Source organism: Pristiophorus japonicus, chromosome 8 (genome assembly GCF_044704955.1).
Source record: "Pristiophorus japonicus isolate sPriJap1 chromosome 8, sPriJap1.hap1, whole genome shotgun sequence".
NCBI lineage: Eukaryota > Metazoa > Chordata > Chondrichthyes > Pristiophoridae > Pristiophorus > Pristiophorus japonicus.
Genome location: NC_091984.1, coordinates 100,482,990 through 100,509,693, shown reverse-complemented (window position 1 = coordinate 100,509,693; position 26,704 = coordinate 100,482,990). Strand labels below are relative to the sequence as shown.

At 42.7% G+C, this 26,704-nt stretch overlaps 1 protein-coding gene across 1 annotated transcript in view; it reads right to left on the bottom strand.

Moving 5' to 3' along the window:
- Window positions 1-26,704, bottom strand: part of soat1 (sterol O-acyltransferase 1) — a 90,742-nt gene that overhangs the window by 11,633 nt on the left and 52,405 nt on the right. The window contains exons 3-7 of the mRNA XM_070887185.1: window positions 25,064-25,122; window positions 11,522-11,670; window positions 8,147-8,206; window positions 7,769-7,876; window positions 6,417-6,699 (exon numbers count right to left, since the gene is read on the bottom strand). Of these exons, the coding sequence (XP_070743286.1) occupies window positions 6,417-6,699; window positions 7,769-7,876; window positions 8,147-8,206; window positions 11,522-11,670; window positions 25,064-25,122 (659 nt within the window). The remainder of the gene's footprint in view (window positions 1-6,416; window positions 6,700-7,768; window positions 7,877-8,146; window positions 8,207-11,521; window positions 11,671-25,063; window positions 25,123-26,704) is intronic.

Below are 26,704 nucleotides of genomic sequence, written 5' to 3'. Positions count from 1 at the left end.
GGGAATCTCGACATGGCACAATAACTGTTCCACACCAAGCGTTGTCCACAATGACGTAGCCTAATGTGTCCTGTCTGCTTGAGGGAGCAGACTGGACACATGGGGTGAGACAGCCCCTGCCAGGTAGTGTCGAATGGTGTTGTGTCAGTATCGCCGCAGGGCACTGGCCATGCAGAACACCTTCCAGGACTTTGTGGAATCAGAAGGCATGCTGGGACATTCGACTGAGCAAGTCATTGTGAGCATAGATATTAGCTGCAAAGAATTCTCTAGAAGAGTGCAGGGTGTGAAGTGGAGAAAGTAAAGATACAAAAAAAACTTAATTGTTCTCCCTCGGTGGTCTCAATTATTTTATTTAGGGTATTCAAGTGTAAAATAAATTCTCAAAAATACAGCATTCAGCCTGAAAGCTGTACATTCTTGTAGCCAGTGTATTTGTCCTGAAATCAGCTACAAAATGCAGCAATGAGGAAAAAGTGCCCTTGAGTTACTGAATTGTATCCTGGTTTATTATTTGTTTTATTCTGAAGACTGTTAATTAAAGGCACTTTGAGCTTGCTGTGGAAAGATTTCTGTCCATCTATTATGAGGTAGACTGGTCTAGACCAGCCATGTGCCATTCCACCTTTTGATGCTAACCTGAAATATCTGCAAACTCCAGTATCATGGCTCTTATGGAAGGGGATATCCCACAGGGTGTCTCTGGGAGAAGGAGTTAATTCATAACTTTAAACTAAGGCAGAGAATTTTTGCCAATTCTTTTAGTTACATCGATGTCAAAGTGAATATTTGAAGGCTCCGTGGGGTGAACTTGACCTCAAAAGCCCGAATTGTGTTACGTCTGGTGGTTCAGTATTAGGAAAGTTAAATCAAGAATTATAATTTATTATTTGTGAACGGAGGAGGTGCAAGTTAAATCAGTGAAATATGGCATGCTGATATTTTGCTACTCTATGATTTTTAACGAGTCACAGTATATAGTCCAAAGCGCACAGTCTGACAGGGGTGGCTATAAAGTTACCCAAAGAAATAGAAAATAGATACAGGAGCAGGCCATTCGGCCCTTCGAGCCTGCAACGCCATTCAATATGATCATGGCTAATCATGCAACCTCAGTACCCCCACCTCTGCCTTCTCTCCATACCCCCTGATCCCTGAAGCTGTAAGGGCCATATCTAACTCCCTTTTGAATATGTCCAATGAACTGGACTCAACAACTTTGTGGCAGAGAATTCCACAGGTTCACAACTCTGGGTGAAAAAGTTTCTCCTCATCTCGGTCCTATATGGCTTACTCCTTATCCTTAGGCTGTGACCCAAGGTTCTGGACTTCCCCAACATCGGGAACATTCTACCTGCATCTAACCTGTTAAATCCTGTCAGAATTTTATAAGTTTCTGTGAGATCCCCTCTAGAACTAGGACAAGAGGGCTCATTTCCAGTAACAAGTATGCTGTACAAGGTTCCATTACTAGATATTGTATATTTGGTTGATAAGAAATTAAGAGCTTACTTGCAGGCATGATCTTCAACACTGGGCGCAAGAGATACCTGTTTAGAGCCTGAAAATCATAATGCATACTTCCAGATCGCCACAAGCAAAAGTAAATGACCATCAGGGATGCCATTTTGATGTGAATTCAGTTTTTTTTTAAAAATCAAATGTACACACTTCATGACATCTGAACTGCGCAATTAGATTTCAGCAGGAAACTTACTCGCAAATCAGACATTACCTTATATACAAATCATATAAACCCTTTGATTAGATTTCCGCCTATGATTTGCTTCTAGGTGCTCTTTATTCTCTTGTATAAATCATCTCAACTCCCTTGGTTGAAATCGCAGCTTGTAACCTATCCCCAAGTATGTTATTCTTCAGAGTAATTAAACAATCCTCCACTGACTTCAGAGGTGCTGACTGTCCAAAAGGTAGTTGCTGAAATATCAGTGCTCAAAGGGGCCTTGAGCCCCAAGTTATATTACAGGACTGCCAATGAAATGAAAGTTACAATTCATGACTTTCAAATAACTGCACATGTGCGACATAACTCCCATTGTTGTAGAATTCACCCTTGGAAGCAGCTCCATGGTGTAAAGGGAGCAAGAGAAGGGTATATAAAAAAAAATTAAAGCGGGGGATAAGGAGCTCTGGAGCAAGAGGCTAGACATCAGTGTGTTCATTAGAGTCTTGTGGAGGAATGTGATCGGGGCCCAGGTGGGACGTGAGTTCAGGCCAGGGGCAGCACGGGCCAGCTCACACGGATGTGTGCGCACTGGGTCCGTGCAGCAGAGCAGGTCTCCAGTTGTCTTGGGTAATCCTTGGACCAAGACCTAGCTCTGTCAAACCTGTGTGGTGGCTGGTGTGCAACGGGCACCACACGTTAAAAAAATCCACGCACAGGCATCTTCCACCCTTGAGGATGTAGTTTGGGTTCTTCTTTCGAAACACCTGTGAACTCATCCTTTTTTGGCATGGAAACAAGTCCTCCTCATTTTGAGGGATCTCCTATGATAGTGTTTTTTTTTTAAAAATAGCTATTCAATGTATTTTCAAAATGAATGTTCCAGAACAAGGTCAATTAACACTTTCAAAGCCAAACAGTTGTAGGAAGTCTAATTGGTTTGGCTCGCACCCAGTTTCTTGAAAAATTAGTTTTCATGCAAAAGCGTTTCCTAGATTAACTGCTCTCAGCCCATTCCCAAATTTGATAGCACATGGCTGTTAAATTAGTAGGTAGTTTAAGGGACAAAAATCACTGAAGACCCCCAAAATAACGACCTACCGAGAACCCAGCTGTCCCGCTGCCAAAGATTTTAATAGAGAAACATTAAAATAAGAATTGAGCAAATTTCCTTTTAGAGCTTCAATTTTCAAAGCAGACTGTAACATTTTAACAACCAAGTACTTTTCCCAATAAACTTTTGGTTTGGCTAAGTTGATCGAATCAGGTACACCTGCATGTGCCGTTAAATTACATTTAAAATTGCATCTCTAAAAGCAAGGTGGGCTATAACAAGGTAATTAAGGACAGCTCCCTCTCCTTTTTCAATTCCCAATATGTGGGAAGTGTATCTGGCTGCAGCTCCTGACAGACCGCATTGTGGCACGGGAGCTGCGGATGGATTTACTCTGGAGCATCCACGATGCGGAGAATGACGTGAATATCACATTTAGTGAGTTGGTCTTCCCGCAGGTAAAGGGTACACAGCCAGATGGGGAATGGGTGACCAACAGGAAGAGCAGTGCAAGGAAGGTCGTGCAGAGGTGCCCTGTAGTCATCCCCCTGCAAAACAGATACACCGCTTTGGATACTGTTTTAGGGGGGTGGGGGGGGGGGGGGGGAGATGACTCATCAGGGGAGAGCAGCAGCAGCAAAGTTCATGACACCGTGGGTGGATCTGCTGCACAGGAGTGAGGGGGAAAAAAAAAAATTGGGAGAGCTATAGTGGTAGGGGATTCTATTGTAAGGGGAATAGATAGATGTTTCTGCGGCCGCAACCGAGACTCCAGGATGGTATGTTGCCTCCCTCGTGAAAGGGTCAAGGATATCTCGGAGTGGGTGCAGGACATTTTGAAAAGGGAGGGAGAACAGCCAGTTGTCGTGGTGCATATAGGTACCAATGATTATAGGTTAAAAAAAAAAAACAGGATGAGGTCCTACGAGACAAATTTAAGGAGTTCGGAGCTAAATTAAAAAGTAGGACCTCAAAAGTAGCAATCTCAGGATTGCTACCAGTGCAATGTGCTAGTCAGAGTAGAAATCGCAGGATAGCTCAGATGAATACATGGCTTGAGGAGTGGTGCAGAAGGGAGGGATTCAAATTCCTGGGACATTGGAATCAGTACAAACCAGACGGTCTGCACCTGGGCAGGACCGGAACCAATGTCCTAAGGGGAGTGTTTGCTAGTGTTAAACTAATATGGCAGGGGGATGGGAACCTATGCAGGGAGACAGAGGGAAGAAGAATGGGGGCAGAAGAATGGGGGCAGAAGCAAAAGATAGAAAAGTAAATGTGGAGGGCAGAGAAACCCAAGGCAAAAAGCAAAAAGGGCCACATTACAGCAACATTCTAAAAGGGGCAAAGTGTGTTAGAAAGAAAAGCCTGAAGGCTCTGTGCCTCAATGCGAGGAGTATTCGGAATAAGGTGGACGAATTAACTGCGCAAATTGCAGTTAACGGTTATGACGTAATTGGCATCACGGAGACATGGCTCCAGGGTGACCAAGGCTGGGAAATCAACATCCAGGGGTATTCAACATTTAGGAAGGATAGACAGAAAGGAAAAGGCATTGCTGGTTAAAGAGGAAATTAATGCAATAGTAAGGAAGGACATTAGCTTGGATGATGTGGAATCGGTATGGGTGGAGCTACAGAATACCAAGGGGCAAAAAACGCTAGTGGGAGTTGTGTACAGACCACCAAATAGTAGTAGTGAGGTTGGAGACAGCATCAAACAAGAAATAAGGGATGCGTGCAATAAAGGTACAGCAGTTATCATGGGTGACTTTAATCTACATATTGATTGGGTTAATCAAACTGGTAGCAATGCGGTGGAGGAGGATTTCCTGGAGTGTATTAGGGATGGTTTTCTAGACCAATGTGTCGAGGAACCAACTAGAGAGCTGGCCATCCTAGACTGGGTGATGTGTAATGAGAAAGGACTAATTAGCAATCTTTGGGTAGAGTGACCATAATATGGTAGAATTCTTTATTAAGATGGAAAGTGACACAGTTAATTCAGAAACTAGGGTCCTGAACTTAGGGAAAGGTAACTTCGATGGTATGATGCGTGAATTGGCTAGAATAGACTGGCAAATGATACTTAAAGGGTTGACAGTGGATAGGCAATGGCAAACATTTAAAGATCACATGGATGAACTTCAGCAATTGTACATCCCTGTCTGGAGTAAACATAAAACGGGGAAGGTGGCTCAACTGTGGCTAACAAGGGAAATTAAGGAGTGTTAAATCCAAGGAAGAGGCATATAAATTGGCCAGAAAAAGCAGCAAACCTGAGGACTGGGAGAAATTTAGAATACAGCAGAAGAGGACAAAGGATTTAATTAAGAGGGGGAAAATAGAGTACGAGAGGAAGCTTGCCAGGAACATAAAAACTGACTGCAAAAGCTTCTATAGATATGTGAAGAGAAAAAGATTAGTGAAGACAAATGTAGGTCCCTTGCAGTCGGATTCAAGTGAATTTATAATGGGGAACAAAGAAATGGCAGACCAATTGAACAAATACTTTGGTTCTGTCTTCAAGAAGGAAGACACAAATAACCTTCCGTAAGTACTAGGGGAGCGAGGGTCGAGTGAGAAGAATGAACTGAAGGATATCCTTATTAGGTGGGAAATTGATGGGATTGAAGGCCGATAAATCCCCAGAGCCTAATAGTCTGCATCCCAGAGTACTTAAGGAAGTAGCGCTAGAAATAGTGGATGCATTGGTGATCATTTTCCAACAGTCTGTCGACTCTGGATCAGTTCCAATTGATTGGAGGGTAGCTTAAGTAACACCACTTTTTAAAAAAGGAGGGAGAAAGAAAACAGGTAATTATAGACCGGTTAGCCTGACATCAGTGGTGGGGAAAATGTTGGAATCAATTATTAAGGATGAAATAGCAACACATTTGGAAAGCAGTGACAAGATCGGTCCAAGTCAGCATGGATTTAGGAAATGGAAATCATGCTCGACAAATCTTCTGGAATTTTGAGAATGTAACTCGTAGAATGGACAAGGGAGATCCAGTGGATGTGGTGTATTTGGACTTTCAAAAGGCTTTTGACACGGTCCCCCACACAAGAGATTGGTGTGCAAAATCAAAGCACATGGAATTGGGGGTAATGTACTAATGGGGATAGAGAACTGGTTGGCAGACAGGAAGCAGACTGGCAAGGCCAGCATTTATTGCCCACCTCTAATTGCCCTTGAGAAGGTGATGAGCCACCTTCTTGAACCGCTGCAGTCCTTGTGGTGAAGGCACTTCCACTGTGCTGTTAGGGAGTTTCAGAATTTTGACCCAGCGACGATGAAGGAATGGCAATATACTTCCAAGTCAGGATGGTGTGTGACTTGGAAGTGATGGTGTTCCCATGCGCCTGCTGCCCTTGTCCTTATACTTCTAGGTGATTTAAGTCGCGGATTTGGGAGGTGTTGCCGAAGAAGCCTTGGCGAGTTGCTGCAGTGCATCTTGTAAATGATACACACTGCAGCCACTCCTGACACTTGTGCTGCTATATCTATTTTCAGTAGATCAGAAGACTAGCAGACCCAATTTAAAAGTCTTTGGACGAATTTAACAGAATATCAGGAGTCGCTTCCCAGTTAGCGTGCTCCCAAAATCTTAAATTACTAACATAAATGACCCTAGCGAGATAAAATGACACGAGAGAATACCCAAACGTCACTCACCTGTTCTAATATAACAATGAAGCGGGAGGCTGGAGGTAGACAAAATTGAATGACTGTATATACTGGGGCAGCCCACAGGCCTACTGTCTGGAACAACAAAAAGAATGCACCAAAGAACAGTGTCCTCAGAATTTTGTGCTTTGATGCCTGGTATCCCGATGCCCATTGTAGAAACAGCCCATATGGAATGAGGAGTGTAGACAGGAACATACAGAGCCAGGTGGAAATGACAATTGGAAACCTCCCAAAGGCATAAACCAAAAGGTCGAAGTCAAGGACCAGCCTGCAACAAGGAAGAATAGCAGTCAAAGAAAAACAATTCAATATATTAAACATTTATATACAGTATTACAGCATCATTAGGTTCATCTAGAATACTGGTAAAGCGGTTCAAGGCGGCTCACCACGAACGTTTCAAGTGCAACTAGGAATGGGCAATAAATGATGGGATATGGCCGTGCTAGCAAGGCCAAGAATGAATTTTTTAAATGCTATAAAAGATGACACTTAGGCCAACACACTTCAATTGTGTGCCAATATGCTTTCCATGTGATATTCTTAATTCATCACCTCAGACTGCATCCAAGACTAACGACACCAGTGACAAGTCTGCAGTCACCAAGACTTTATTATGGATCACCAAGCACAACTCCAATTCAAGGGGACAGTACAAAATGTTCACATAAACCATTATAGACTACTGCCGCTATACAATATTTATGAGTGAATTGTTGGAGCACATCTTAAAAATAGAATTCCTCTCTCACAAACTGAACACTAGTACTATGGAAACAGACACCTCTTGATTATACACTTCTGTTCTTACAGTATACAGCTTCTCCCAGTGGCTCAGTTAGTGAATTCATTGCCTGGTGTGCTACTTAGCCAAATAGATCAAAGTCCAAGTTTTCTACTCCATGCTGAGTTAGCTAGAATGCTACATTTGGCCTCATTATCCATTTTAAAAATGGGATTGAGACACTAAAATGTACAAGAAATTAATTAACCTACAAGACAATACTATATACAGTTTAACAAGCATGAACCAAAGTTACATTTTAGATGTCACTTGTGGCTTATATTTCTAATGATGGATCCTCAACTCAAACTTCTGTTTTAAATTTGTCATGGCTTCTAATTCAGTGTTGCCGAAAAGGCATTGTTCTGAACCTTCACATAATAGTCCATTGCATCAGGTTTAAATATGCTCTTGCCACTCAGCATTTTCATTTGCTGAGTTCTTTCAATCTAGTTGTACAGGGAGAAGTGTTTAGAAATATACATATGGCTCAAGTTTTTAAAAAACAGACTGCATTTGCCTTTTCTGCTCTCTCCTCCTCCCAAATCCTTACCTTCCTTCATCAATAAAGTCCATCACCAGGGTACTGACGATAAATAGGATGAGTAAAGCGATGAACATGTGATAGATAGTCCGGATGTGATTCACTTGGAACAGCTCACTGAGGGAGAGGGACAGAGAAACACATTTACTCAGCAATCTGTTGCAACATAAGCTACACTGACATAAAACTTCAAAGGGAGCAAGTTGCTCAGGAAAAGGAAAACATTTCTAATTGCATAAGTACAAGTTCAGAAATTCAAATCAAGACAATTAATCAGACAAGAGTTGAAATTAGGTCCATCTCAAAATGTCCCAAATTCTCTACTTTTAGTTGCCAAGATTGGAAGAATTGATAAAGGCAAGTCACCCATTTAAAAATCATACTCACTCAAGCAGAGATCGCCGAGGCATGAAGTGCTTTCCCTTTTCTGGAGGTGCCCTTGCCTGTCTGTAACCAGATACATTTAATTAGAACTTAATGACAATACAGTAAAAGCCTTCAATTACGATTAATCCACTGAAATAAAATGGCAAAATCAAGGTTAATTCAATGAGTAGATAGTTTAAGAGGGAAGTTAGAATTTATGAACTCATTAACATCTCAAACTATAAATGTCTAACTTATCACAAGTTGTCCCTCTTTACATGCCTCACTGTATTCTTTATGTAACCTAGTCTCCATGGATCCCGAGAAAAGCATCCATTCTGGTAACTATGTAAAATAGCACCCGTAAATATAGAGAGAGAAGAAGATAGTTAATCTTAAACTATCAAGAAATATAACAGACAGCAAGAGTTTCTACAGGTATATAAAAAGGAAGAGAGTAGCTAAAGTAAATGTTGGTCCATCAGATAATGAGACTGGGGAATTAATAATGGGAACCAGAGAATGGCAGAGACTTTGAACAAATATTTTGTATTGGTCTTCACGGTAGAAGACACTCAAAGCATCCGAAAAAATTATAATCAAGGGGCTACATTGGGGGGGGCGGGGACTTAAAACAATCACCATCACGAGAGAAAAAAGTGCTAGACAAACTAATGGGACTAAAGGTGGACAAGTCTCCTGGATCTGATGGCCTGCATCCTCGGATCTTAAAAGAAATGACTGCAGAGATAGTGCATGCATTGGTTATAATCTACCAACATTCCCTAGATTCTGGAAATGTCCCAGCGGATTGGAAAACCGCAAATCTAACTCCTCTATTCAAGAAAGGAAGGAGACAGACAGCAGGAAACTATAGACGAGTTAAGCCGAACATCGGTCATTGGGAAAATGCTGGAGTCCATTATTAAGAAAGGACCTGTAGTAGCAGGACATTTAGAAAATCATAATACAATCAAGCAGAGTTAGCATGGTTTTATGAAAGAGAAATCATGTTTGACAAATTTGCTGGAGTTCTTTAAGGATGTAACGAGCAGAGTAAATAAAGGGGAACCAGTAGATAAGAACACAAGAACATAAGAAATAGGAACAGGAGTAGGCCATACAGCCCCTTGAGCCTGCTCCACCATTTAATACAATCATGGCTGATCTGATCATGGACTCAGCTCCACTTCCCCGCCTGCTCCCCATAACCCCTTATCGTTTAAGAAACTGTCTAAAATTTATTCCATGTCCCAGCTTCCACAGCTCTGAGGGTTGTAAATCTGTGGAATTCGCTGCCTCAGAAGAAATTTCTCCTTATGTGTTTTAAATGGGCGGCCCCTTATTTTAAGATTATGCCCTCTAGTTCTAGTTTCCCCCATCAGTGGAAACATCCTCTTTGCATTAACCTTGTCAAGCGCCCTCATAATCTTATACATTTCAATAAGATCACCTCTCATTCTTCTGAATTCCAATGAGTAGAGGCCCAACCTACTCAACCTTTCCTCATAAGTCAACCCCCTCATCCCCAGAATCAACCTAGTGAACCTTCTCTGAACTGCCTCCAAAGCAATATATCCTTTCGTAAATATGGAAACCAAAACTGCACGCAGTATTCCAGGTGTGGCCTCACCAATACCTTATATAGCTGTAGCAAGACTTCCCTGCTTTTATACTCTATCCCCTTTGCAATAAAGGCCAAGATTCCATTGGCCTTCCTGATCACCTGCTGTACCTGCATACTATCTTTTTGTTTCATGCACAAGTACCCCCAGGTCCCGCTGTACTGTGGCACTTTGCAATCTTTCTCCATTTAAATAATAACTTGCTCTTTGATTTTTTTTCTGCCAAAGTGCATGACCTCACTTTCCAATATTATCCTCCATCTGCCAAATTTTTGCCCACTCACTTAGCCTATGTCCTTTTGCAGATTTTGTGTGTTCTCCTCACACATTGCTTTTCCCCCCCATCTTGATCATCAGCAAACTTGGCTACGTTATACTCAGTCCCTTCTTCCAAGCCGTTAATTAAGACTGTAAATAGTTGGGGTCCCAGCAAGGATCCCTGTGGCAACCCACTAGTTACTGGTTGCCAACCAGAGAATCAATCATTTATCCCGACTCTCTGTTAGTGCTAGATGTAGTGTATTTGGATTTCCAGAAGGCGTTCGATAAGGTGCCACATAAAAGGTGCACAAGACAAGATCTCACGGGGTTGGGGAGGTGATATATTAGCATGGACAGAGAATTGGTTAACAAAACAGAGAGTCAGGATAAACAGATCATTTTCAGGTTGGCAAACTAACTAACGAGATGCCACAGGGATCAGTGCTGGGGCCTCAACTATTAACAATCTATATTAATGACTTGGATGAAGGGTCCGAGTGCAATGTAACCAAATTTGCTGATGATACAAAGATGGGTTGGAAAGCAAGTTGTGAAGAGGACACAAAGAATCTGCAAAGGGATATAGACAGGCTGAGTGGGCAAAAATTTGGCAGATGGAGTATAATGTGGGAAAATGTGAGGTTATCCACTTTGGTAGGAAGAATAAAAAAAGCAGATTACTTAAATGGAGAGACTATAAAATGCTGCAATATAGAGGGATCTCGGGGTCCTTGTGCATGAAACACAAAAGTTAGCATGCAAGTAATCAGGAAGGCAAATGGAATGTTGGCTTTTATAATGGGGAACAAAGGAGGATGGAGTACAAAAGTAGGGAAGTCTTGCTACATCTGTACAGAGCGTTGGTGAGCCCACACCTGGAGTACTGCAGACAGTTTTGGTCTCCTTTAAAGGAGGGATATACTTGCATTGGAGGCAGCTCAGGAGCAGGTTCACGAGGTTGATTCCTGATAAGAGGTTGAGCCTATACTCATTGGCGTTTAGAAGAATGAGAGGTGATCTTAAGATTCTGAGGGGTCTGGCCAAAGTAGATGCAGAGAGGATGTTAACTAGGGGACATAGTTTCTGAATAAGAGGTTGCATATTTAAAACGGCGATGAGAAGGAATTTCTTTTCTCAGCGGGTCGTGAATCTTTGAGATTCTCTACCCGAGAGGTGGTGGCTGGGTCATTGAATATATTTAAGGTAAAGATAGATAGATTTTTGAATGATGAGAGTCAAGGGTTATGGGGAGTGGGCAGGAAAGTGGAATTGAGACCAAGATCAGATCAGCCATGATCTTATTGAATGGCAGAGCAGGCACGAGGGGCCAAATGGCCTACTCCTGCTCCTATTTCTTATGTTCTCATGTGAGACACAAAAGGAACAAACTTGCCTCCAGACTCCTCCAGCCAATGCTTATGTACAACATTGGCACACGAATTTATAGTCTGTTTGGCCATACATATATACATGCCATTGCCTGTTGTGTTCACGACCCATCATTCCTTACCCGTGAGCCACAACTGTTTGCTCTTTATTCACCGATGGAGATGAGAAAGGAGAAAGAGGAGAGTCCAGGGTGGTTGATTCTTCAATCAGATTGTCCACAAAATGGTTAAACTGAGAATCAAACTGCTTCAACAAGTCGGTCTTCATTTGCTATATTAAAAAAGATACAAATAGTATAAATGCCAGAAAATATTTTCTGCATTGAGCAGCCCAAATGCCTTTTGAAGATCAATTGAACCATCAGGTGAACCTCAAGATACAATAGTCTAGAAAGATCCCTCATGTACCTGTTGACACACACACACATGCACACTCCAAATTAGCCAGGACCCTCTAAGCAACCAATAAATAATTACATCCATACAGCAAATTAACAACTGTAGCAAACACTTTAATCTGCATATTTTGACATTATTCCTGGCCAGAATGGAGATGATGGGGGAATTACCCCATCAATCACACCTGGAGATCACACTGCTGTAAGTGACTGGGATTGATTTTATGCACATCATTTGTATGTAACTATCCTGCACTCTCAGCATTTTGCTAGAGAAATCACCCTGCTTTTATTGGTTGTTTCAGTCATGAGCGCTGTTTGCTACAGTTCATTATGATGTTTTAAATAGACTCTAGATTGTTTGCTTTGGTGCACTATTCAAATAGACTGTACTGAGTAAATAAACTTCATTTCCTGTGAGTCCAGCCCCACCTTAAACTCATGGCAAGTTTATGGAGTGATCACTTACAGTCAACTACAAGAATCAATAAGGTACTGAGACTTGGGCCTTACCCCTGCATTAGTCATTGCCTGTAGGAAAGGAGGGGTAAAAAAGTATTTCACAAATATTGGGCCAATTTTCACTCTTCACAATCTATACTCAAATCTCAGTAGATTTTTTTCCACTGAGGTGTTAGCCTTGGCTCGGTAACAAGACTCTCGTCTGTTCAAGCCCCACTTTATAATCTTGAGCACATAATCTCGGCTGTCATGAGCACAATCGAGGCAGACAGGTCAGTGCAGTAGCGAGGGAATTCAGTAAGATCATGCCTGATTTTCAACCTCAACTCCACTTTCCCGTTCGATCCCCATATCCCTCGATTCCCCTCGAGTCCAAAAATCTACCTATCTCAGCCTTGAATATATTCAGAGACTCAGCATCCACAGCCCTTTTGAATATAGTATTCGAAAGATTCACAACCCTGAGTGAAGAAATTCCTCCTCATCTCAGTCTTAAATAGCCTGACCTAGTTCGACACTCTCCAGACAGGGGAAACAGCCTCTCAATTCCCCTCAGAATCTTGTATGTTTCAATGAAATCACCTCTCATTCTTCGCAGTACAGGCCCAATCTACTCAATCTCTCCTCATAGGACAACCCCCTCATCCCAGGGATCAATCTTGGCGAGTCGGAGAGTCCCTTCCCAGGCTAATTTTTAACTACAGGTATTACTCGATAAATCTGACTTGTAGCTCGTTATTAGCTCAAGGAGGGAGGAGCTGTTTTATACCTGCAGGAAATTAGAGAAAGATGTGGGTGAAGCCTCAAAGGGATTTAATCACAAGAATGAGAAATTTAAATTTGACTATTTGTTCAACATTGGTTTCCAATTTCTCAATGAGGACATGAGTGAAGCTTGGTGCAAGATCCGATACAGGTAGCAGTGTTTTGGATGAGCTGAAGTTTACAAAGGGTGAAAATGGGAGACCAGCTCAGCGAGTATTAGAATAGTCTGATCTAGATAACGGCAATGGATGAGGGTTTTAGCAAAGGTGGGCTGGGGTATGGGGTCGGAGGTTCAGGACCTCTATAAACACTAGAATCACTGGATTCATTGTTGAGGGCCAAACATTATGGCTTTGGTCTTCCCAATATTTAGCTGGAGGAAAGTGTGTCTTATTTAAGACTGGATGTTGGACAAATTGTCTGACAGCAGAATGGCAGTGAAGGGGTCAAGATAGGTGGTTGAGGGGTAGAACTATAAGTCATTAGGAGACAGGTGGAAATTGCCCCATGTTTTCAGATGACATTATCAAGGGGCAACATGTAAATGAGAAAAAGGAGGGGGCCAAGGAAAGATCCTTGGTGGACCCGAAGAACAAAAGAGTGCTTCCATCAATTCCAGTAAGCTAATACAGTAATAAGGGTTCTATTAGACCGCAAGCAACAATATTTGTATATAAAAAGTTATTCCACAATTTCTAAGGAACACGGACACAGTTACAGGAGTATTCTTTGCTGTTGAAATTTATCGAAGGAAAGCTTACTGTAATAGGAGATTTTTTTCACCAATCGAGACAAAATTTGCCCCATGGATGGGGAAGAAAATGATTGTCAGAACCAAATCTGATCCATGAAACATGATAAAATGATGATGTGTACTGAAGAATTGTTACAAACTAACTAAAACTGCACGTGCTGAATTATATTCATTGTAACTCAGTCTGTAAAATTGGCTGTTACAAATCGAACATAATGTGCTACAAACTTACTCACTTTCTGCAGCGAACTTCTGTAACCAGAAAAGCTGGAACTGTGCCCTCTTTCAGCTGAATAAATGGCAGGAGTCCAGCAGAGACACATATACAAAAGGAAATAATTACAAAACACCATTGGGAGATTTCTATCTTTCATGCCATATAACTATAGGTAAAATGGTCCAGGAATGGGATGCCATATGGAGTCGTGGAAGTGAAAATTTTCAATTAATCAAGGACGGGTTGGGATCTCCGCCGAGATGCACGAATTAAGATTAGCCTTCTTCATCCATAATTATGTTGTGACTGGGGACTTCCTTCCTCTCCCTCTCTCCAATTAATGCATTTCCACTTTCAGAGTGTGGTTCCCATCCCATGACTGTGTGCAGGGGGAAACTGACACAGCTATCCGGAAATAAAAGGGAACCATGTAAAGTTCAATTATGCAAAAAGGCAGTAACCATTAATGTGTGCTTCCTGTTGGACTGCAGCACTAGGGATTGCAACATTCGGTCTCTTTTTTAAAAAAAACTCCAAACATTACAAAGAATTAACAAACTTTCGGCAGCCCAAATCTGATGCATGTTATTTGGAAAATCTATGAAATTTTTATTACGAGCATGAGAATGAGAGAGGATCTATTCAACAGGGTCAAATTCCTCTCTCAAGGACTTGAATTGTCAGAAATCCCTACCAGAATGGTTAGTGTGCAAGATTTGTAAAAACAGCAAGAGTAAATCTTAAATTATAGAATTTTACAGCACAGGGGGGAGGCGAGGGAGAGGGTCCCGGTTTACACACAGGAAGGCTGTCTGGTTCCATTCTCAGTCCGAGACACACAAAGTGTGTCCCTGATTACCATGGCAGCCCAATCTTTTTGGCCCAGATCAAGGCTTCACCCCCCTCAGGTTAGGCCACGCCAAAATGAAAAGAACTTACAACACTTTTTTTTGGTGTACTTGGGGGGGGGGGGGGGGGGGGGCGTGAGGGCCCCCCCCCCACAAAAAAAAAAATCAGGCATAACTCTTCAAGTACGCCAAAAAAATGCTTTGGGGAAAATTGAGCCCTGTGAACAAATCTCTCATTTTCCAAGTTCTTCCACCAATTATTTTAAATCCGTGACCTCTGGTTACCGACCCACTCCCCAGAGGAAATATTTTCTCCCTACTTACTCTATCAAATTCCCACAATTTTGAATACCTCCATTAGATCTCCTCATACTTCTCTGCTGTCAGGAGAACAATCTCAGCTTTTCCAATCTCACCACATAACAGAAGTCCTTCATCCTTGGTAAACCTCCTCTCTATCCTCGCCAGTTCCTTGACATCCTTTCGAGGGAGTGTGGTGCATAGAATTGTACACAATATCCTAGCTGAGGCCTAACCACAAATTTATAAAGGCTTAGCATGACTTCCTTGTTTCTATATTCAATGCCCCTATTTACACAGCCAAGTATCCCATATCCTTTCTTAACCACCTTATCAACTTGCCCTGCCACCTTCAAAGTCTGGTGACGATGTACCCCCAGGTCCTTAATGTTATTGAACCTCTTCACCTCAAAATAGTACCATTTAGATTATACTGCCTCTCCACGTTGTTTCTCCCAAAGTGCATCACTTTACACTTGTCCGCATTAAATTGCTTCTGCCATGAGTCATTTCACCAGTCTGTCTATCTATATTCTCCTGAATTCTGCTACTACAGGTGGAGCGTCCGAAATCTGAAAACCTTGGGACCGAGGCTGTTCCAGATTTCAGGTATTTCCGGATTTCGGAACGTCTTTCCGAGGTCCTGAATCTGGAAACGCCTGGGCTGAGATAAGGCCCGGGGGGGGGAATGGGGGGAGCTCAACGGGGCCTGGGGAGTTTGGTGGGCGGGGGTTCTGGGTTCGGCAGTGTCGGCTGTGGGTCAGGGGTCGGTGGCCTTGAAAAACCTGCAAAAAAATAAAGTACTTTAAAGTTATTTTTTTATTCTTTTTCAGCAATTTAGTAGGCAAGGGGTATTGTGAAATTTTATGTTTTGGAATTTTCTGGGGTGTTTTTTCCCCCTCCCTCGGCCCAACTTGTAACAATAAATAGCTTTTTTTTTTGAAAAAGTGTCCAGATTTTGGAACATTTTCTGGATTCCGGATTGATCGTCCCGGTGTCCGGATTCCAGAACAGTCAGAATTTCAGAACTCCGGATTGCGGACGCTCAACCTGTATCATGTTCACTATTTACTGTTGGCAAATTTTATATCATCCACAAACTTCGAAATTGTACTCCCCCGTATCGAAGTCATGTATACACAACAGGAAAAGCAATGGGCCCAATACAGCGACCCCTGGGGAAACCCACTGCATACTTCTCTCTCTCTCTCGCCAATATCGCACTCAAGTTACCCCTGTCCCTTTACCTTCATCAACCCGCTTTGTTACTTCATCAAAGAACTCAATCAGGTTAGTCAGACACAATTTACCTTTAACAAATCCGTGCTAGCTGTCCTTTATTAACCTATGCTTCCTTAAGTGACAAATTTTGTCCTTGGCAATGTTCTCTAGTAGTTTTCCCACCGTTGATTGGTGTTTATTCCTCTCCCATTTTGGTTGTAACATTTCCAATCCTCTTGTCCTCTGGCACCACTCCCATATCCAGAAGATTGAAAGATTGTGGTCAGACCTTCTGCTATCTTCATCCTAGCTTCCCTCAGCAACCTAGAATGTATTCCTATCAGGACTAGGTGACTTTGAATGATGCCAACCTAGTTAGCACTTTCTTCCTATCGAAGCAGGGAATAATGGTAAAAACAATTTAATTAAAGTCTCTATCTGAATGCATGGAGCATTCGTAATAAGATAGATGAACTAGTGGCAGAGAGATAAATGAGTTTAATGTAATAGCCATTAGAGACGTGGTTGCAAGGTGACCAAGGTTGGGAACTAAATGTTCCAAAGTACTTGACATTTTGAAAAGACAGGCAGGGGAGGGGAGGATATCCTGGTTAATAAAAGGATGACATAAGGACAGCAGAGAGAAAGGATCTTGGCTCGTAAGATCAGGAAGTAGAATCAGTATGGGTGGAGACAAGGAACAACAAGTGGCAGCAAACACTGGGTGTTGTATTTAGCCCCCTGACAGTAGCTATACTGTTGGACAGAATATTAATCAAGAACTAGTAGAAGCTTGTAACAAAGGTAATACAATAATGATGTGGGACTTCAATCTTCATATAGACTGGACAAATCAAATTGGTAAAAGTAGTCTGGAGGATGAGTTCATGGAATACATTTGGGATAGTTTCCTGGAACAATATGTCATGGAATCAACCAGGGAACAGGCCATTTCAGATCATGCATTGTGTAATGAGACAGGGTTAATTAGCAATCTCATTGTAAAGGATCCTCTGGGGCAGAGTGATCATAATACGATCGAATTTCACATGTTTGAGTGTGACTTGCCCAAGTCCAAAACTAGAGTTTTGAACTTAAATAACGCCAATTACATAGGTATGAAGGGCGTGTTGGCTAGTAGATTGGAAAAATAGATTAAAAGGTACAGCAATAGATAAGCAGTGGCTAGCATTTAAAGTAATATTTCATAATTCTCAAAAATATGTTCCATTCACAAAAACTCCACAGGAAAAGTGATCCACGCATGGCTAACTAAAGAAGTTAAGGATAGCATTAGATTGAAAGCAGAAGCTTATAATGTTGCGAAATAGTAGTAAGTCTGCAGATTGGGAAGTGTCAGAAATCAGCAAAGGGTGTCCAAAAAATTGTCAAAAAGGGAAAAAATAAATAGACGGAGAAAAAACTAGCAAGAAATATAAACACAGTTTGTAAGAGCTTTTACAGGTACATAAAATGGGAGAGAGTAGCAAAAATAAACATTGGTCCCTCAGACAAATTATGGGGAATAAGGAAATGGCAGAAATGTTAAAACAAATATTTTGCATCTGTGTTCACAGTAGAAGATGCAAAAACCATACCTAAAATGGTGGGGAACAGAGGGTCTAATGAGAGTGAGGAATTTAATGTAATTAATATAAGTAGAGAAAAAGTACTAGAGAAACTAATGGGACTAAAAGCCAACAAATCCCCTGGACCTGACGGTCTACATCCTAGGGTTCGAAAAGAGGTGGCTACAGAGATAGTGGATGCATTAGTTTTGATCTTTCAAAATTCCCTAGATTCTAGAACATCCCCAGAAAATTGGAAGGTCGCAAATGCAACACTGCTATTCATGAAAGGAGGGGGAAGAGAGAAAACAGGGAACCACAGGCCAGTTAGCCTGACATCCGTCATCAGGAAAATGCTGGGATCCATTGTTAAGGTGGTGGTATCAGAGCACTTAGATAATCATAACATGATTAGGCAGAGTCAACATGGTTTTATGAAAGGGAAATTTAGAGAGTTTTTTTGAGGATGTAACCAGCAGGGTAGATAAAGGGGAACCAGTGGATGTAGTATATTTGGATTTCGATAAGGCACCACATAAAAGCTTATTGCACAAGATAGGGCTCATGGGATTGGAGGTAATGTATTAGCATGGATCGAGGATTGGTTAACAGACTGAAAACAGTAGGGATAAACAGGTCTTTTTCAGGTTGGCAGGCTGTAACTCGTGGGGTGCCGCAAGGATTAGTGCTGCGGCCTCAGCTATTTACAATCTATATTAATGACCTAGATGAAGGGACAGAGTTGTAATGTATCCAAGTTTGCTGACGTTACAAAGCTAGGTGGGACAGTAAGCTGTGAGGAGAACACAATGTCTGCAAAGGGATATAGATAGACTAAGTGAATGGGCAGTAAGGTGACAGATGGCATATAATGTGAGGTTATTCACTTGGGTATAAAGAATAGAAAAACAGAATATTTTTTTAAATGGTGAGAAACTTTTAAATGTTGGTATTGAGATGTGGGTGTCCTTGTTCAATAAGCACAGAAAGCTAGCGTGCAGGTACAGCAAGCAATAAGGAAGGCAAATGATATGTTGTCCTTTATTGCAAGGGGGTTTGAGTGTAAGAGTAAGGAAGTCGTGCTACAATCATACAGGGCCTTCAGAGAGACCACACCTGGAGTATGTGCACAGTTTTGGTCTCCTTATCGAAGAAAGGATATATTTGCCTTGGAGGCGGTACAACAAAGGTTCACTAGATTGATTCCTGGGATGAGAGGGCTGTCTTATGAGATATTGTGTAGAATGGGCCTATACTCTCTGGAGTTTAGAAGAATGAGGAAGTGATCTCATTAAAACATATGATTCTCAAGGGGATTGACAGGGTAGATGCCGAGAGGTTGTTTCCCCTGGCTGGAATGTTTAGAGCTAGGGGGCAGAGTCTCAGGATAAGGGGAAGCACATTTAAAACAGAGAAGAGGAATTTCTTCACTCACTTAGAGGGTTGTGAATCTTTGGAATTCTCTGCCCAGAGGGCTGTGGATGCAGAGTCTCTGAGTATATTCAAGGCAGAGAGATAGAGTCTAGGGGAATCAAGGGATATGGAGATCGGACGGGAAAGTGGAGTTGAGGTCGACGATCAACCATGATCTTACTGAATGGCAGAGCAGGCTCGATGGGCCGTAGGGCCTACTCCTATTTCTTATGTTCTTATTTTTATCCTATCCAATATCTCTACTCCTCCTCCACTACTGTAAGATTAACTTCATCCTCTTTTGTGAATGGTAAGCTTATTAAAGACAAGATCAACCTTTCAGTTGACTGTGCAGGAGTTTCAGGAAAGCTTCATTCACTAGGTTAAGCAGCCTCTTCTAAAGTTTGATCAAAACAAAGTTTTATGCAAGCCAGAAAGTAATGGACAATGAACAGACAGGTCTAAAAAATCTGATTTTATGATTTCAAGTGTTCAGTGTGCTTGCACATTAAAATGAGTACTGCATTTTCCATCCTGCACCAAGTTGAACAAATTTTGGAGTTCATAAGACTTTTGAAAACAGTACTTGATATGTTTTTCTTGCCTATTATCTGACAATGTGCATTTACCCCTCATCATAGCTGAAGAAAATGACAAAGCACTCAACATGGGCCAGCACCTTTAAGAAACAGGAAGGCGGGAGCGGCAAGAATCAAAGTCCAAGGGTTAAATTGTGACATTGGTCAGCTGAGATAGCTAACACGACTGCAACATCATCATCATCATCATAGGCAGTCCCTTGAACGAGGATGACTTGCTTCCACACCAAAAGGGATGAGCTCACAGATGTTTCAATGAAGAACCCGATATTCCAGTCCTGAACTCCAATTGAAGGGGTGGAAGATGCCTGTGCGTGGATTTTTTGACCATTGTACATCAGCCACCACACGGGCTTGACAGAGCTAGGCCTTTATCCAGTGGCAATGGTTAATCAGGACGACTGGAGACCTGCTCGACTGCATGGGCCTAGTGTGCACACATATCACAGTGTGGGCTGGCCCATGCTGCCCCTGGGCCCTCAGCTCCTCTGGGCATTTATACACCCTGAAGCACATCATTGAGCACTTCCCTCCAAGAAAATTTGCAGGCAGCCTACAAGATATCCACGCTGTTACACCAGAAGCTTTGGCCTAGATATCCAACTTGGATATTGACATTTGATTTGCTTTGCTACTACAATACAAAATAAGAAATATTTGTTCTAGATTCATTTTGGGGCCATTGAAACAATCCCTTCAGTTGCAGGCTTCAAAACAGCAACAATGCATTGGGTGGGAGCCTCACTTGCGACTGCAATGTAATCTCTCCTTAAAACCTACCTCTTTGATCGAGCTTTTGGACACCTGTTCTCATATCCCCTTATGTGCCTTCTTGTCAAATATTATCTTATGATTCTTTGAAGCGTCTTGGAACTACTGCAACATACCACTGATCAGCAACATGGAAATCCACAGCCTGCACTGTTTTTCTCTTCACTTCTTTGCAACAGTTACTGCGGAGTGTGCTGTTCCACTGTTGAGACATTGTCATCACTTCTAGTTATGTCTTCTTGACCACACCCTCCTCCCCCCCCCCTTGCCCCCCCTCCCCCCCTCCAAGCAGTCCTTGAACAGTCAGAATACTGTGTACACCCTTTAGCTCTGACAAGTCTGCTTTTACTGAACATCTGTTTCTTCAGCCTCAAATCATTTTAAGGTCAATCTCCAGCAGAAGAGACCATATTTTGAAAGAGGTGCAAGTATCTCTTCACCCTCCCAAGTTGAAAAACTGCTGAGAGTTTTTTTTCCATAAACTTATGCTGTCACTGATATCTATCAGCCTCCTATTCACGCTGCCGAGTCAACAAAAGAAATGCAAAGCAAGCCTGGCGGTGTTAATATTCCAGCTACAGATATCTAACCAGTGAAGTAACAATATCTGTGCATTGTAAACATTAAAGCTAGAGCTTTTACATAAGAGTATTCAAGAGAAACATCTTTACTCAGTGGTGAGAATGTGGAACTCACTACCAAATGGAATGGATGAGGCGAATAGCATAGATGCATTTAAGGGGAAGCTAGATAAGTACATGAGGGAGAAAGGAATAGTAGATGTCGTCAATAGGGCAAGATGAAGTAAATAGAATGGGAGGTCAATCATGGAGAATAAACACTGGCAGAGACCGGTTTCTGTGCTGTAACTTCCATGCAAGAGATTCATAGGACTCAATTTTGCCTACAGCCATTTTTTGGCATATTGCCAGAGTTACGCCAATTTTTCTAGGCCAGAACTACTCCAAAAATGTGCGCGCCAAGTTTCCCCACGATATTTTTCAAATTTGGTGCCGCGCAGCCTGTCCAGTCGACTCGGGGAAATGGAGCCTGCTGTCTGCGCTGAAAAAAAGACAGAGGTTTTTGACGCGAGTCCTATGGGCGCGCATGCGCAGTACAGCTCCCTGTCTGCATTCGGCCATTTTTAAAGAGCCAGTTGTGTGAGATAACTCATTCTCATTGGAAAAATCGGAGCTGCAACACGGTGCAAGAACCAAGAATTTCTTACAGGATGAAGTGGAGGCACTAGTTACTGTGATTGAGGCATGATGGCAAGAACTGGACACCAGCAGAGGTCACATGAAAACTCCACCCAAACAAATCAAGAAACGCTGGAATCAACGTGCAAAAGATTACTGTGCAATGGTGACCACCCAGAGATCTGGAGGCCAGTGCAAAAAATGGCAGGACCTTGGTCAAGTAGTTTGTGCAAGTAATATTTTCATTCATTTAATGCAATGGCAATTGTAATGTAAATGTGACCAACTGTATATGTCCCACCCAGTTGAAAGGCACCCTCTCTAAAAAGTTGCATTTTCATCTTTGCAGAGTAAGGTGGCACATAATAAAAGGGAAAGAACTTGAACAGGAGGCAGCCCGGCAAATCTGCACCCACTGACACCCTTGGAAGACAGGGCGCTGTTTTGATGGGTCCTGCCTGGAGAAAAGCAACCACCACTGCACAAGTTGGGCCCACACTCGAGGGAGAGAGCAAGTCCTACAAATTCTAGAGTGTAACTTTGCGAAAACTCAAGTACTGTGCGGGCTAGCCACATTTCGATTCGTGGGGATGTCTTAGTCAGCTACACTTCGGTTGATGCAATGTGTTATCATTCACCGTGGTCCATCAAATCAGCCTGCTGCTTACGCTGTGAGCCTACTCATGCCACCACCCTGCCCCCTCCTCTGCTGTTAACCATTTGTCTGTGTTCTGTTATATTTTGCAGAACTTGAGACCTACGCTGACGATGCAAAAGAATATTCAGACGGGGACGAGCCTGAAGAGAACATCTTCCAATCTCACCTTCCAGACCAAGAGCAAATCACAAACGGCAGAGGTCACCTTGCACACATCAAGGATCACTCTGCGCCAATGCTCTTAGCCAAAAGGCCGAGAGCCACTGCACCGTTCCTGGAAGTACTGCAATACCAGGTTCGTGCCATGGAGGTGGATGGGTTAGCAACCCCACACACCTCCGTGGAGGTGGATGGTTGTACTCACTTTGGAGGAGGTGCAGGTGCTGCCCATTAAGCTGCTAGCCCCTTCCCTGACTAGTGGTTTGAGTGTTGGTGGGACATTCCATGGTTTCCCACCATCCCAGGCTGCGGGTCCCAGTGGGATGCTGTGAGCCACACCCAGGGCGAGGAGGGGAAGGAGAGCTCGACCACGCTCTCTCGAAGTGCAGGATCTAACAGATGTGGTTTAGATGATAGCAATGAGTGCAGAGAGCATTGGCCTTACGCGATCACTCCTGGACACCATCAGTGGGGCATCGGGACTGTCGAGAGAAGTAACAAAATGCTCACGAGAAATGGGAACGATATCCGGGGCCATGAATGAGGGAATAGCTCAGTCAGCTGAAACCATGACAGTGAACATGAGGGAGGAAATTTTGCAGGTAGTTGAAACACTTTTGCTCAATACGAGGGAGAAATGTTGCAGGTCAGAGCGCATGAGGGAGGGCATGTTGGAGTTAGCTGCTGCAATAAGGGAACATGTCCAGACGCTACACCGATTGACAATCAACTGCCACTCCCACTCCAATCCCCAGACCAGCCTCTGAAGAGCACCAAGCTGGGCGCTCCACATTACCACCTGCCCCCCCCACCCCTCCCGTCCTCAACAGGTGTGCATTACCCAAGATGTGAGAAAGAATTAGCTTGGTACCAACCCCAGAAACACCGCGCCACCGCCTGCGGGCAGGTGTGGTGGAGTCACCGAGACCAAGTGTGGTGGGCGGTCTGAGAATAAAGGTAGATGAGAGTTGGGTGCAGCCCTTCTTTGCTGTTGTTTTGATACAAGAATATTTTTATTAAAGTTCAGTACAGGTGCAGTGTCGGAAAATCCAGAATTGTGGAATCCGGACCAATCGGTGGCAGGGTCATCCGGAATCCGTAAAATGTTCCAGAATCTGGACCCACCGACCTCAGGGCCACCTCGCCAGCCCCATCCCGAAAAGTTCCTCCTCAGCGGGGGCCCGCCCAATGACCTCATCGACGGGGCCAGACAGCTCCTCAGCAGATGAACGCATCACGGGTGCTCCCAGGATATCTTGCATCAACTGACATGATGCGATGCATGTCATCACACGAGTTGCCCATTAATGAAGTGGAAGCCTTTTCTGTTCCTGTACATTTCGGAATCCTGCAAAAGGTGCTCGCAAGGCAATGTGGGTATAATCAATGCAGTCCTGTTCCTTTGGGAAGCCAGCAATCCTGGAGAAGTCCACAGCCCTATCACGCATTGCCTGGGCGGTCATGGGGGAACTTTATGTAGTCATTCCTCCGGGCATACATGGACACAAGCCTCCAGGACAGAGAACAGTGAAACAAACACTAATTTCAGCATGTATATCTGTGCAATATTAGAAAGAGCCAGATCACAGCAATTTGTCATGTGGTTTAAATTTCAATTGGTGTATTTACATTACTACAGGAGAGCTATAAATTCAGAGTCAGGGTCTGGCCAGACTAGAGAGCAGTGATGCGAAACTCCGTGAAGACAGTATTCTCATCACTTCTCCGATATCCGAGTTTAATTTCAATGTTATATGTCGAACTAGGTTTACCAAGTGCTCAGGATGACCACTGAAACTCCAGGCACTTTTTAAACCTACCTAAAGATAATTTAAATGCCGAGCTAATGCAAATACTGCTGTCCATACTCAACACGATATTTTTGGTTGGCAACAGAGCTTTCCTGCCTGGTTGGAGCTGGTAGCTGCAGTACAAATATACATCTCCGCTTTAGAGCCACTTCTGGATTCCATTTCACACCAAACTGTATTTTTATAGCTCTTTATAATCTTTAACAGTAACAAACAGCACTGCGACAGTAAAAGTTGATCTGAATACTTTGTATGTACCTAACTTTGTTTAAAAAGTTTGCTTCAATAGCCGAAACAACTGTCAAGACAAACCTACGATATTGCACTTTGAGCAACAGGAAGTGAACAAATCCCTTTGTTTATTAACAGTGAACTACCTCCCCATAACAACAGCAAATTTGAACACCATTGGCTTAGCAAAGACATGGACATTTGCATAGGATTATGTTAGTTACAAGCAGAAAAAAAAAGTCAACCAAGCATGTTGGAAACAATTCTGAATGAAGTATTTGAAACCTTACCTCAGCCTTCTGCTTGAGCTGCATCTTTTTATTGATCACATGTTCAGTATCTATTTTTCCTGAAAAGGAAACAAAGGTGTTTTTAAACAAACAGAATGAGTTCCATCAGAAAAGATTTAAGGGGGTGGGGGAGGGGTAAACAGGGAAAGGAGAAAGAGGAGGCATATGCTGTCCACAAATTAGCGGGGGAATCTATAACTAGGGGGCACAGTTTAAAGAATAAGGGGCCGTCCATTTAGAACTGAGATGAGGAGAAATTTCTTCTGAGGGTCGTAAATCTGTGGAATTCTCTGCTCCAGAAAGCTGTGTAGGCTGGGTCATTGAATATATTTAAAGGTGGAGATGGACAGATTTTTGAACAATAAAAGGAGCGAAAGGTTATGGTTAGCAGGGAGGGAAGTGGAGCTGAGCAACCATGTTCTAATTAAATGACAGAACAGGCTTAAGGGGCCAATGGCCTACTCCGATTTCTTATGTTCTTATGTAAAGCAATTCAAGCTTAAAACTGTCATTCCAATTAAAATATTGGAAAACATTCTCTGCAATTGTGTCCTTATCCCTCTCCAAATTTTGTTGGAGCCGACTCCAGTCAGTTTTTTGCATGTCCATTTCTAAATGTCTTGAATTTGAAACAATGATTTCTCTCAGTATGCCTCCTATTGTCTCATGCTAGCATCACTGCTGCCATTTCGCCATGTCCTGTTTTCCACTCAAGCACTTAACAGGCATCTTTGTATTGTAATCAAGACTCACCACACTGCCTCCAACTCAAATTAAATTCCCCCTCCTCTCCACCCCCCCCAGGGATATCAGGAAAAAAAAAATCAGAACTTGAAATTTCTCTTCTGATCTTTTAAAACCCAGTGGCATCCTGTATTGTGGGACTTTGGGTCTTTCACCTATTTTTGTTCACTGCAATTCTTCTATATTCTGTCCCTCGCCTCAGTCTTGGGGAGACTGGGAGCACAGTAATTAACAGACTTCCAAATAATATCTATTGCCAATGAAATCTGATCAAGATTAATTGGGGTTCTCCAGTAAAAAAAACTAGATTCAAACACTATGAAATGATTTGGATAGTTGTGTACCCAAGTTGCTGAAACTAAAAATAGAAACAAAAATCAGATATGCCACGCAGCTTCCGAATACCAAAGGCAAGCACGTGTAATTTCATCTCACTCGCATTTCATATCTGAAAAACACTCAATATAGAGTACACAACTGCAACTGCCACAGGGTTCTTGCTCACAATTAGTCAATTCTGACATTTCCTGCTGTCTTGTGTCACCAAGCATTCATTTCTCAGTCTGTTTCCCTTCAAGGTAAACAGCTGAAAAGGCAGATATTCATAGAAGGAACAAGGCTGCATCCAAGCTTCCTGATCATGACAAATGTGCTTTCCCAGGAATCTCCACCGAGCATTATTGCACTCTACTGAGGAGGCAGACATTTTGCAAGAGGAATTCAATCTGGTCAGTTGTCTGCAGGGGATTTGTCCCTTACATCAGCCCCTCAGATCCTCCATCTTGGGATGTCAGTTAGAGTTGTGGAGACCAGGGGCTCAATTTTCCCCAAAGCACTGTTTTGGCATACTTCAAGAGTTACACCCGATTTCCAGCCCCGCCCAAAGAGCTGGGCGGT